This window comes from Cricetulus griseus, assembly GCF_003668045.3.
Source record: "Cricetulus griseus strain 17A/GY chromosome 1 unlocalized genomic scaffold, alternate assembly CriGri-PICRH-1.0 chr1_1, whole genome shotgun sequence".
Lineage (NCBI taxonomy): Eukaryota > Metazoa > Chordata > Mammalia > Rodentia > Cricetidae > Cricetulus > Cricetulus griseus.
In genome coordinates, this window is record NW_023276807.1 from 22225779 (window position 1) to 22238270 (window position 12492).

The 12492-nt window shown below is 37.0% G+C and overlaps 1 protein-coding gene across 7 annotated transcripts in view; it reads left to right on the forward strand.

The window, feature by feature from the left end:
* The window catches only part of Fam135a (family with sequence similarity 135 member A), a 69547-nt gene that overhangs the window by 44762 nt on the left and 12293 nt on the right, over window positions 1–12492 (forward strand). For 5 of the 7 annotated variants that reach the window (XM_027392814.2, XM_027392812.2, XM_027392817.2 and 2 more), the window contains 4 exons: window positions 1199–1354; window positions 7724–7797; window positions 9402–9556; window positions 9773–12143. In XM_027392814.2, the coding sequence (XP_027248615.1) occupies window positions 1199–1354; window positions 7724–7797; window positions 9402–9556; window positions 9773–12143 (2756 nt within the window). Of the gene's footprint in view, window positions 1–1198; window positions 1355–7723; window positions 7798–9401; window positions 9557–9772; window positions 12144–12492 lie in introns of those variants that run through there. The other 2 variants (XM_027392819.2, XM_035452122.1) reach the window with 2 other exon arrangements.

A 12492-nucleotide genomic window follows, 5' to 3' on the forward strand; every position in this document is an offset into this window, starting at 1 on the left:
ACTTTTCCAGTTCATTCTTACAATTAAATTGGATACATTTTTCTTTTTTGGTCAGGAAACTAAGTATCTTGGTTATCTTAAGTTCACTTAAGTTCATCAGCTATGTTGATGAGAGAGGCATGAATCACTTGAAAGTATACATTTGGTTTAGAGCATATTTCTATATGTGTCAGTGAAAACTAGATTCTTGAAGTGAAGGGTCTTTTTAAATTTGCAGGATATGCAAAGATGTAATTTTCTGTACTGTCACGGGGTTTATAATTCAACTGACATTTTTCTTTAAAAAGTCACCAGTGTTGAGCTGAAGAGATGGCTGAGCAGTTAATACCTCTAGCTGCTCCTCCAGAGGACTGGAAGTTCTATTCCTAGCACTTACATGGCAGTTTACATTGATCTGTAACTCTAGTTCCAAGGGATCCAATACCCTCTTCTGACCTCCATAGGCACTGAACACATATACATGCCTGCAAAATACTAGTCTACATTAAATAAATAAATAAATAAATAAATAAATAAATAAATAAAGGGTTTTACATATAGTTCTTAAATAGTCACTCAAAGGGCAAGTATTCATTTAAAAATAATTAAAAGAAACATGCAGTCAATATGAAAAAATTAATCTTGTCTTTCATTCAGGAATTGAAGAGGGGTTGTTTTGTTTTGGGGTTTTGTTTTTTGTTTGGTTTGGTTTTGGTCCTTTAAGATTTAAATCTCTTTATTCTCATTCCATTCTTTTGACTGACTTTTATTCATATAATATCTGCTCTTCATATATGTTTCTCCCATATGAAAGGTATCACGATCCTTTCACTCAGGGAAACCTCCATCTGCCTACACACACACACACACACACACACACACACACACACTCTCTCTCTCTCTCAACATCAGGCATTAACAAGACATGTTGCTGAACCTCTTCTTAAATTCCACTCCTTTATAAATCTGGCATGTGAGATTTTTACTGTGCTCTCTCTCTTCTTCAGTCAGTAGAGTTAGCTCTCTTTCTTAGTCAGAATGGTTAGTCTTGAGTTCCTGTTCCAGCATTATTGTTCGTGATCCATGTCAGAGTCAACTCATGCACACATGCACACACATGTACACACTTGCCTTCATGCTGATGTTCTCAATAGTGTTGGAATGAAGCAGGATGAGTAATTCTCCGGAAGCATGAAGCTGTCTGTCCTTGTTGCTTTAGAAAGTAGAAAATCCTGATGAACTGGCTGAACTGATCAACATGAACCTTGCGCAGCTTTGCTCACTTCTCATGGCTTTATGGGGACAGTTTTTGGAAGTCATAACACTGCATGAAGAATTAAGAGTACTACTAGCACAGGAACACCATACCTTGAGGGTAAGTTAAGGAAATGTGGTTCTTTAATTGAGTATTGTGTATCTTTAGGAATTGCTTATAACTAAAATTATTCTTAACTTAATTGTGTTAGATAAATGTAGAAGAGAGACATCATTGTGTTGTTGTTTGATTTTAAAGCTAGTAGTAAAATAAATTCAAGCCGGGCGTTAGTGGCACACACCTTTAATCCCAGCACTCGGGAGGCAGAGACAGGCAGATCTCTGTGAGTTCGAGGCCAGCCTGGTCTCCAGAGCGAGCGTTAGGATAGGCTCCAAAGCTACACAGAGAAACCTGCCTCGAAAAACAAAGAGAAAAGAAAAGAAAAAAAAAGACAGTTCAGCAAACATTAGATTTCAGTACCCATTTCTGCTAGTAAGAAAACCACCTAAAGAGAAATAAAACATGAATATGTATGATAGGAGATAGCTCCAAGAACCCAAAAGCAGGAAGGAATTAGAAATCAGTCACCAAATAGGCATCTCTGATAGTCACTCCTTCTTTTATCTTTGTTTTGGTTTTCCATTTCCTTCCCTAGCCTCTCATAAGAATATATGTTAGAAATTTGGCAAGATGAATATAAACCTACAATGGCCCTTATTCAGAAATTTAAACTATTTTATTATATGGCATGTATTTGTTATTGAATTCTGTGTAAATCAGATCATGTACTGTGTGTATATCCCCTTATATGCTACTTTTTAAAAATACCTATCAATTGTTGATTTTTCTCCAGTGTTATGCACCATTTGAGAACATATACAATTTATTCTCTTGATAGACATTTAGATTCTTCCTGAGTTTGTAACTGTTGTAAACCAAGAATGGTTTCTCTGAAGAGGACCATTTTCCCCTAACACTTCAGTGTATATTTCCCAAGATCAGGAACACTTATCCATTATAGTAGCCAATTTTGGAAATTTATATACTGATATAATAATGATGTGTAGTATCTGGCCTATCTTAATTACATTTTTTTGTTTCTTTTTTGGTTTTTTTGAGACAGGGTTTCTCTGTATTACTTTAGAAGTTGTCCTGGAACTCACTCTGTAGACCAGGCTGGCCTCGAACTCAGAGATCCTATGCCTCCCGAGTGCTGGAATTAAAGGCATGAGCCACTAATGCCTGGATCTTCATTAAATTTTTGTTGGTATGATAAAATACACTGACAGAGGCCACATAAGAATGAAGGGGTATACTTTGGCTTAAAGTTCCAGAGAGGATACAGTCCACATGACATCAGGAACTTGAGGCCTATCAGTCACATTGCATTAGCAGTCTGAAAGCAGAGAGAGGGAAAACAGGAAGTGGGGCCAGACTATAAACTCTTTTAAGTCCTGCCCCCCAGTGACATATTCCCTCCATCAAGGCTTCATTTCCTAAAGGGTTCATAACCCTCCAATAGTGTCAGCCATATAGTGACCATGTGTTCAAACACATAGTCTACAGGAGACACTTTGCATTCAAACCACATTGGCCCATATTTAAATTTTACCAATTGTCATGTCCTTTTTGACAGCCCCACCCCAGCCCACATTTGCAGGATTAAACTCAAATTCACACAATGAGTTCTGGCTTAATGGCCCTTTAATTTCATCTAATGTATAATCTTATGTCTCTTTGTCTTTTGTGGCTGGTTGTGTTTTGCAGAGTATTGGCCAGTGGTTGCATAGAATACCCTCAGTTTGGTCTGTTCTTCCTAGTAAATAGAGTAAAATGATACAATGTAAGTAGGGATGTTGTATTTCATTTCTTTTTCAAACAGTTTGATAAATTACATTTTTCTAAGGAGTTTTCAATATAGTCTGCATTTTTTAAATTTACTATTATCAAATAACAGAATGTTTCATTTTTAAAAAATATCTGCCTGGTCTCTAGTGTTTTCCACCATTTATTTACCAATATTTTTGTGCCCTTAACCTTTTTAGGGAGAGGCCTTAAAGAAAGTCTCATTTTATTAGGTTTTTTTTCTATTTATTTATTTATTTTTGGATTTTTCTAGACAGTGTTTTTTTGTGTAGCCCTGGCTGTCCAGAAGTAGCTCTATAGACCAGGCTGGCCTCAAATTAGTATTTTTTAATGAACTGTTTTTTCATGTTGTTACCTCTCTCTTTGATGTGTTTTCTTTTCTGTTTTATTATTATTATATTTCAGTAAGTAGGGTTATCAATATTAAAAAATAATTTTTAAGGTTCTTCCTTAGAAGTCTTTTAATAAAGATTAGTTCCTTCTCTAAAAGGCCTAATATGAGATTCTGCAGTGGATAAAATAGTATAATTACAGTATCCACCTTACTAATGATCTTCTTTAGCTTCCTATAGTAATTTAAAAAATGAATAGCTCAATAAATGCAAAGTGTGTCTTTCAATTTTCATTAACATTTTCACCACCAAGATTTTGAACAGTGATGAATTTTAGTATAAATGTAGCCAGCTCGCATTGTGTGCTCATACTACTGAACTATAGCCTTTTCCTTGGTGTTCTTTGGAAATTAGGACTACTCCTCAGGGAGGTCAGTGCATCTGTTGTCATTGTTTTCTCCATAGCATTCTGACTGGAATGTGACTAAATCACAAGGCAGTTTTCATTTGTATTCTCCTGGTGGCTAAGGATGGTATTTATTAATTGCATGTATTTCTTTTAAGAACTTTCTTTTCAAATAGTTCATTAGTGCAAAGTTTGGATAATATACTCAACCAATATTCAGGCATTCTATTCTACTAAAATTATTAGAATATTGGATTCGGTATTAAATGGTCCCAAGTTGTATTTTTTATTTCTTTTCATCCTTCACTTAACAGGGATTTTTGGGAGAGGTGTTGTTTTTTATGGTAGATTTTTCTTTTTATTTATTTATTGATTGATATTTGTTTTTTGAGACAGTCTCTTACTGTGTAGTTCTGACTGTCCTGAAACTCACTATGTAGACCAGGCTGACCTTGAACTCACAGAGATCCTCTTGCCTCTGCCTCCCCAGTACTGGGATTAAAGGCATGTGTCACCATTTCTGAGGTGAATTTTTATATTTCAAGTTGTTATAGCTGGGCCTGGTAGTTCATGTTTATAATCTCAATACTTGGGTGACAGAGTCAGGCTTGCTGTTGGTTGGGGTCAGTGTGAACTACATAGTGAGTACCAAGCAAGTCTACAGAGTAACACACTGCCTCCCAATTACAAACAAAGCAAGCAAGCTCTGCTTCTTACAGTGTCCTCTGACTCTATGTGCAATTGTCTCTGCAAATCTTCATGTTCTTTTCGATGGTTGTGTTCATGTCATTAGCATGGTGATACTTTCAAGTCGGGATTCATCAAATTGCGCTTTAAATGTGCAATGCCATAACTCAGGTGTATCTGCAGAGAACTAGAAAAGTGGTGAGGTATGTCCAATGCCATAACTCAGGTATATCTGCAGAGAACTGGAAAAGTGGTGAGGTAGGGATATAGCTAGAGGGGAAAGCACTGCATCATGTCATGTGTGTGCTGGGTTCAATTGCAAGGAGCAGGAAGAGGAGGAGGAGGGCCTAGAAGACTGTAGTAGAGTAAGATAATAGAGTAAAATGGCCTGTCACGCATGCAAAAACATTCTTCCCTTTGTTAATGTGCTCTTTTAGAAGAGATATGTATCAAGAAATCAATTCATTTAAATGAGCTAGAATTTTATCTAATGTTAAATATGAAGCAATTTTGTGTAATAAAGCATTATGGTATCCTCCTATAACAGAAAGAACAAAGAACATGTATTCAAGTAAACATTTGTAAAGTACCTGCATTTTTCAGGTAAAATAAACATCATCTATCAGATAAAGACCCTGTACTCAACATTACACTCTGCTGTACGTGAAGACATCCAAAGTTATAACAAATACTCTTAACAATTTGAACAGCATATTCACGTAAGCCCAGAAAAAGAACATTTAGTCATTTTGAAAGTTCAGCCTTTTTCTATTTGCTAAAATTTGAGTAGTTGTAATATTGCCAAGTAAATAATTTTTAAATTAGAGTATATAACCAAACTTATTTTTGTAAGCAACTGTAACAAAGTAATAATATATTTCATGTGTCCCCTAAATTTAAATTTGGAAACATAGTAAACTTTAGTGTTATGTGTTGCCATCAGGTGGCAGTCATACATTAGTTATGGTGACACAATACAGTGAATGGACTCATCCCAGTGTGCTAATAATTATAAGGGAATTATAAAAAGAACCTCATATGACTACATAGAGGCATGGAGAGATTGCTAATTACATAGTCTTGGTGAAGAAAGACAAAAAGATAAGAACTTAAGAGCATAAGATTTGTTTCCCAATCTGTACTTGAAACCCTAGGCTTCTCACTTAACTGGCTGTGTCTCCTTGGCTCCTTTTGCCATACTTCCTAAATGAAGATATCTCCTCCATAGCACTTTTAAAGTTTCAATCCGAGCCTTAGCACAGAGCCTCCTAGGTAGGATACTGGCAAGAAATGCTGCTTATTGTAAGAATAAGGACAGCTAGGGAGAAATGCAGTGGAAGCTAAAGAGAAGGAAGGTTGCATGGAGTGAAAAAGGAGCCTTCTAGAGAACAGGCCAAGAAGGAAGGGAGAAGGGTTAAGGAAAAGGGGGGATGTTATGAAGATACAGTATGGAAATGTTATAACGAAACCTCTGTCTTTGTGCACCTAAATAATAACAATGCATGTTTATACTTTATAGTCACCAGGGAAAACAAACTCTAGACAGACACGCAGATATTTTTCTTTATCCTTCAGTGCTGAGAGAAACAGGAGGTAATTAGGTAATTAGAAAGTAAAGAACACAGTACATTTTTCTCATCTGTGCCTAACACTTGTCTCTTTTCATGTCTGGATTAGAGATCTGTTTTACTCACCATCAAATTCTGAAAACCAAACAAATTCTGATTTACTAAAATTCTATACTCAAAAACCAAAGAATCTTAGATCATATTTTCCCTTAGAAAAGTATCCTCAGAAGGTGGGCGTTGGTGGCGCACGCCTTTAATCACAGCACTTGGGAGGCAGAGGCAGGTGGATCTCAGACTGGTCTCCAGATCGAGTGCCAAGATAGGCTCCAAAGCTACACAGAGAAACCCTGTCTCGAAAAACCAAAAAAGAAAAGTATTCTCAGGCTCAGTGGGTAAAAGAGCTGGCTGTTCACATCTGGCAACCTTAGTTCAATTCTTAGAATCCATGTAAAGATGGATAGTGAGAACTGATACCACAAAATTGTCCTCTGACTTCAATGCATGATGTGCTATTGCACATACAAGCACGCGCGTGCGCACACACGCGCGCACACACACACACACACACACACACACACACACACACACACACGTATTCTCAACATAATAGGATTTGAACATGATCATAAGACATAGTTCTCTTCCTAGGTATCTTTTTTTCTCTTGATTGGCTTACTGGTGTTTATTACCTAACAAAATCTTTCTTTTCATAATTAAAAATATTGTCAAAATACAAACACAATGGAAGAAATAGTCAGCAAATCCAGTATTTATCAAGTGCATTCCTTTGTAACATGCCAAAATACAGTAGAGGGCATAAAAGTCATCAAAACATACCTCCTTTGATGTCATAGCACATACCTTTAATCCTAGCACTTGGGAGTCAGAGGCAGGTGGATTTTGGTGAGTTAAAGGTCAGCCTGATATTCATAGTAAGTTCAGGCCAACCAGAGCTAAACAATGAGACCCTATCTTAAAAAGGAAAGTAAAACATAGTTCCTATTCTAAAGACCACCATATACAAGGAAGGGGTGTGAGTTGTGCATAGTTCTGCTAAGGCAGAATGCAGTGACTGCTAGAACAGCAGTTAGAAATGCATGTGCTTATAATATCTGTCCACACTAGAAACTACTGTTGCATGTGTGCTTTGTTCTTCACAATGCTATATGCACAAGTATTGAGTGCAATTGAAAGTGTATCACCTGAAGCTCAGAGTCAAATGCCCAAAGTCAAAACGCTAATAAATCGCTCAGTTCATGGTCATATACTTGAATGTCTGACAAGTAATGTAGATGGAGTTAGCCACCTGGGGTTTGCCCTCCATCATTGCTATGTTTTGGGCACTAGTCTGGATACGATAGACAAAGCAAATGGTATAAATAACATCGCTGCCTTTAAGGAGGAAAAATGAGATCCAAAATGTAAACTCAAGTTTCTCACTCAGTTCTGTTTCTTTATTTCACACCATATAGAAATACAGTGACTTAGGAACACTGAAGGAAAGAAGTTTAATTCTTACAGGAATGGTTTTTGAATGCCTAGTGGAATCAGCATCTCTGCTTGCTAGTCTATGCCAGATTGACTAATGAAACACGCCATGTTGTCAATGCTCCTTGTTGAAATTATTTAGGTTCGCAGATTTTCGGAGGCATTCTTTTGTTTTGAACATCCAAGAGAAGCTGCCATTGCATACCAAGAACTTCAGTAAGTAGCACAAATCCAAAATGCAGAAAATTTTATTTCCTTTTACATAAGATGTCTATCATAGAATTTACTAATGACAGACTTCATAGTATTTAAAGCAGAAGAACAGGTTTAATTTTAAGAATTATCTTTTGAATGCTTCTTTCTGTTCAAAGAAAAGTATAATAGACTTACAGTGTGCCCGTCCCCTGGTGTGAGCTTTGTCACACTTTGATAATACTGCGGAGCACTGCTCTTCACATATCATCTTCTATCTTTGCTTCCACGGGTCAGAATAGCTCACATTCATCGTTTTCGTACCCTATTTTCACAGTCTAGATGTGATTGGCAAAACCTTCCGTGACATAAATGACACACAGCTAAAATATCCAAAATAGCCAGGCAGTGGTGGTGCACACCTTTAATCCTAGCACCCGAAAGGCAGAGGCAAATGGGTCTGTTTGAGGCTAGCCTGATCTACAGAGTGAGTTCCAAAACAACTCTTACAACAAAATAAACCAGAACAGCCCTTCCATCATTCCCACAGAATATGGTTAGTCTTGTTTTCTTTGGCTTTAAAGAGTTGCTTGAAGTCATTTCACTGAGAAAAATTAAACAGACACAAAGAAGTGAATACTCTCTCTCTCTCTCTCTCTCTCTATATATAATATATTATATATATATATATATATGAACTTTTGAAGAAGCAAAACTAAGGTGAAGAAAGTTCAAACAGTCGTCCTCTTGGGGTTGACAGGGCTGGGAAATTAGGAAAAATGTGAGTGGATGGAAATCCTTATTCTGTGCTGTGAATTCGTTTGCCAAATCATATAGGATATATTTCAGTTCATATATATTTTGCCTTCTAAAAACTCCTATACTCAATAACTGTGGCCATAGGAGGTAGTCATTACTGAAGAATAAAATAGGGGCAGTTGTTAGCTGTTCAGACTGGGTGATATGTAAATGCAATTAACTGCACTATTTTGATTCTTTTGAAATTTTTATTAGAAAATTTTTTTCTTTAAAAAATTTTTAATGTGTCTGAATGTTTTGTCTGAATGTGTGTATGTTTGCCATGTGTGGGTCTGGTGCTATTGGAGATCAGAGAAAGAAGGCAGATTTTTGGAACTGTGGTTCATTAGTTATAGTTACATGGTTGTGAGCCACCATGTGGGTGCTGGGAATCAAACCCGGCCTTTCGCCAGAGCACTAAGTGCTGTTAATGACTGAGCCTTCTGTCCAGGCCCTAGAAAATCTTTTTCTGATCAAACACACTTTTTCCCTGTGTTCTCATTAAATAATTAGTAAGAATTGAACTTTTGATTCTACTTCTGTGTGCTATGTATAGCAAATTTGGAACTTAAACAGTGTGCGTTGACATTCATCCAATATAATAGGAATTAGCTTATCAGCAAACTATAATTTCATGTCAATAATTTATTATCAGTAAATCATTGTTTTCATTTTGCCAGTTTTATGTCTGACCAGGAAGCTTTTCCCAAGGACATTGTATATTGAGGAAAGAGGCTAGGACTGGTGGGGGAAGAGAACAGGGTAGATTTTAAAGTGGAGGTGGGTGTAATTATTTTTTCACTACAATCTGACTTAAGAATATTTTTCAGTGCTCAGAGTCATCTACAGATGTGCACCGCTATCAAAAATACTTCCTTCTGCAGTTCTCTTCCACCCCTACCTATTGAATGTAGTGAATTAGATGGAGATCTCAATTCATTACCTATAATCTTTGAAGATAGGTATTTAGATTCAGTTATTGAAGGTAAGTATAATCTAACTAAAATATGTAAGCTATGTATGTCAATTTCAGCATATTCTTCCAGATATACATAAAGCCATTCCCTAATATTAAATCATTTCCCCCCTCTAGTTTCATTTACTTTTGAGGAAATTAGAAAGTTGTAGTTAGAAAAAGTAGTCTCGGTCCTTTGAGTTCTCACACTTGTTGTAAACTTGAATCTTTTTTTCTTTGGATAAGACTTAGATGCGCATTGGATGGGAATTCAGAGTCTTCAGATATCAGAGGCCAGTAGAATGGATAAACATGAGACTGAAGAAAGCTCTGTAGCAGGACTTTCTAGCCCAGAGTTGAAGGTCAGACCTGCTGTTGCCTCCAGTATTTGCTATACAGAAGGTGAAAAGCAGCTAACAAAACCTCTAAAAGGAAAGAATGAAGAAGCAAATAAATCCAAGGTTAAGGTCACTAAGCTCATGAAAACAATGAAACCAGAAAACACAAAAAAGTTAATAAAACAGAACTCTAAAGATTCTGTGGTTTTAGTAAGCTACAAATGTTTGAAAAGTACAGCATCAAGTGATGTCACTAAATGCTCGGAAGGCCATCCTTCACACAGTCAGGAAGAAGGTCTGGATCCCACAATATGTGGGTATAATTTTGACACAAAGGCCTACATCAGACAGACAAGTCAAAAGGAAGCTAGCTCTTTGCCACCTAATACAGACAGAACTGAACACCAGTCTCCGGATACTGAAAATATGCAACCAGACCAGTTCAATCTCTTGAACTCTGCTGGCAGCCTAAATCTTTGTGCAAATTTGTCCATTTCAGGTGAACTTGGTATCTCCCAAGACGATATTACTATCTCACATACGGAGCACAATCTGGCAGCTAGAAGTTCATCAGATGAGTTCCATGACTGTCAAACAACTCCATCTTCAGGAGTTAGGACACCTGAAGTCAAGTCCAGCAGTAAAGAACCTTTCAGTGGAGAGAAAGTAACTGCTAAAATAGGAGCTTGGACAGAGCTTCAAGAAGATCAACTATTTGTGGATAATTTACTACCCAGTTTTGAGTCCTCAGAATCTAGTGGTAAATCTAAGTCTATAGAAATAACATTTGGAAAGGATGCTTTACAGGAAGCAAAGTGTCATTCTCCTGAAGAATCATTAACCAAATTAAGTAGTAATCTACCTTCTACAAAAGAATACCATGTTGTAGTAAGTGGTGACTCAATTAAGTTACCAGACACTAATGCCACATATGCCTCCTCTAGATTTTCAGATTCAGGTGTTGAAAGTGAACCAAGTTCTTTTGCCACACATCCAAATCCAGAAATGCCCTTTGAAATTCTCCAAGGACCAGGTCCTTACAATAATGAAAGATTATTTCCTCAACTTTTGATGAAGCCTGAACATAATGTAAAATTTTCACTAGGAAGTCACTGCACTGAGAGCACAAGTGCTTTAAGTGAAATACAGTCATCTTTGACGTCGATAAACTCCCTGCCTTCTGATGATGAACTGTCACCTGATGACAACTGTAAGAAATCTGCTGTACCTGAATGTCATCTAAGTGATAAGAAAACTGTATTAAATATAGGAACAATAGATCTGCCAAAGTGTGATGATAATAAAAAGTCAAGTATTATTTTACAACAGCAATGTGTTGTATTTTCAGGGCATTTGGACAATGAATCTTTGGCAATGCAGTCCTTAAATCCAAGCAGTAAAGACCCTTTACAACTTGCTTTCTCAGGTGAAGATACTTCCAATGATGTGAAAAGTAGTTGTGGCTCCAACCCTAATTTGGATACTGTGCTTAAAGACTCCCCACTCCATGATGTATCTGATAACTCTGCAGAAATAGCAGCAACACTAAATTCAAAACTGATTTGCTTAGGTACTCCTTGTGTTGTTTCAGGTTCCATTTCTACTAACACAGAGCTTAGTGAAGACAGAACTGTGGAAAGAAAAAATAGTGAGCCATTGAATCACAAAGAAATGTATTCAGAAACCCCTGTTAGTGAAGACGACACTTATCTGAGTACAAGCGACTCTGTTTCCAGTAGTACTGATGTGGTAAAACAAGGGCTTGTGGAAAATTATTTTGGATCTCAGAGCAATGCAGATACTTCTGACACATGTGCTATTAGCTACCACAGTTTAGTTAGCTCTCAAAAGGGAACCTGTGAAAAAGGAATTCGTGATCTTCAGCAGGAACGAGGCAAAGAGGAGGAGGAGGAGGGGCAGGAAGAGGAGGAGGAGGAGCAGGATCAACAAATGATTCAAAATGGGTATTACGAAGAGACAGATTTCTCAGCTGCAGATAGGACAGTAAGTGTTCAGTATGCAAGTGGAGATATGCGAGAAGACAGACATACACAATCTGAAAAAGTAAACAGTGAATATCTGAGGGCTGCTGTAACTGTCCCTGCTGTTTGTACTTCTGGTTGTTTGTCTTTCCCATCTGCTCCACGAGAGTCTCCTTGTGGTGGTAAATATTCTAGAAGTCAATTTGATGCCATTACAAAGCAACCAAGCAGCATTTCTTACAACTTCACTTCTTCAACTTCCTGGTATGAAAATTCACCAAAACCTCAAATACATGCGTAAGTAACGGAACCCAATATTATGTGCTTAGTGTGTATCTAGAGCATCAAATATAGTGCCAAAAGGTGGAATCCTTTTGGTTGTTTCCTCAAAAAGCACTTCTTTGATTAATTGTTAAAATGGTGAAATGGATACAATATAGGCAGAGTGCTTCCAAATGGTCTGTTGTGTAAGTTAGACATTTTCTTTCGGCAGTTTTATGTTAGAAGTGTGCAATAGTTAAGGTTAAAGCCTTGTATTTGTTAGTGCATCATTTCTCCCCTATGACTTCAGAAAAGAGCTGGGCTTTATGAGTACATGTGGGAAATAAGGGTAATATTGAGTATATGGATGACACGTTTATAGGAA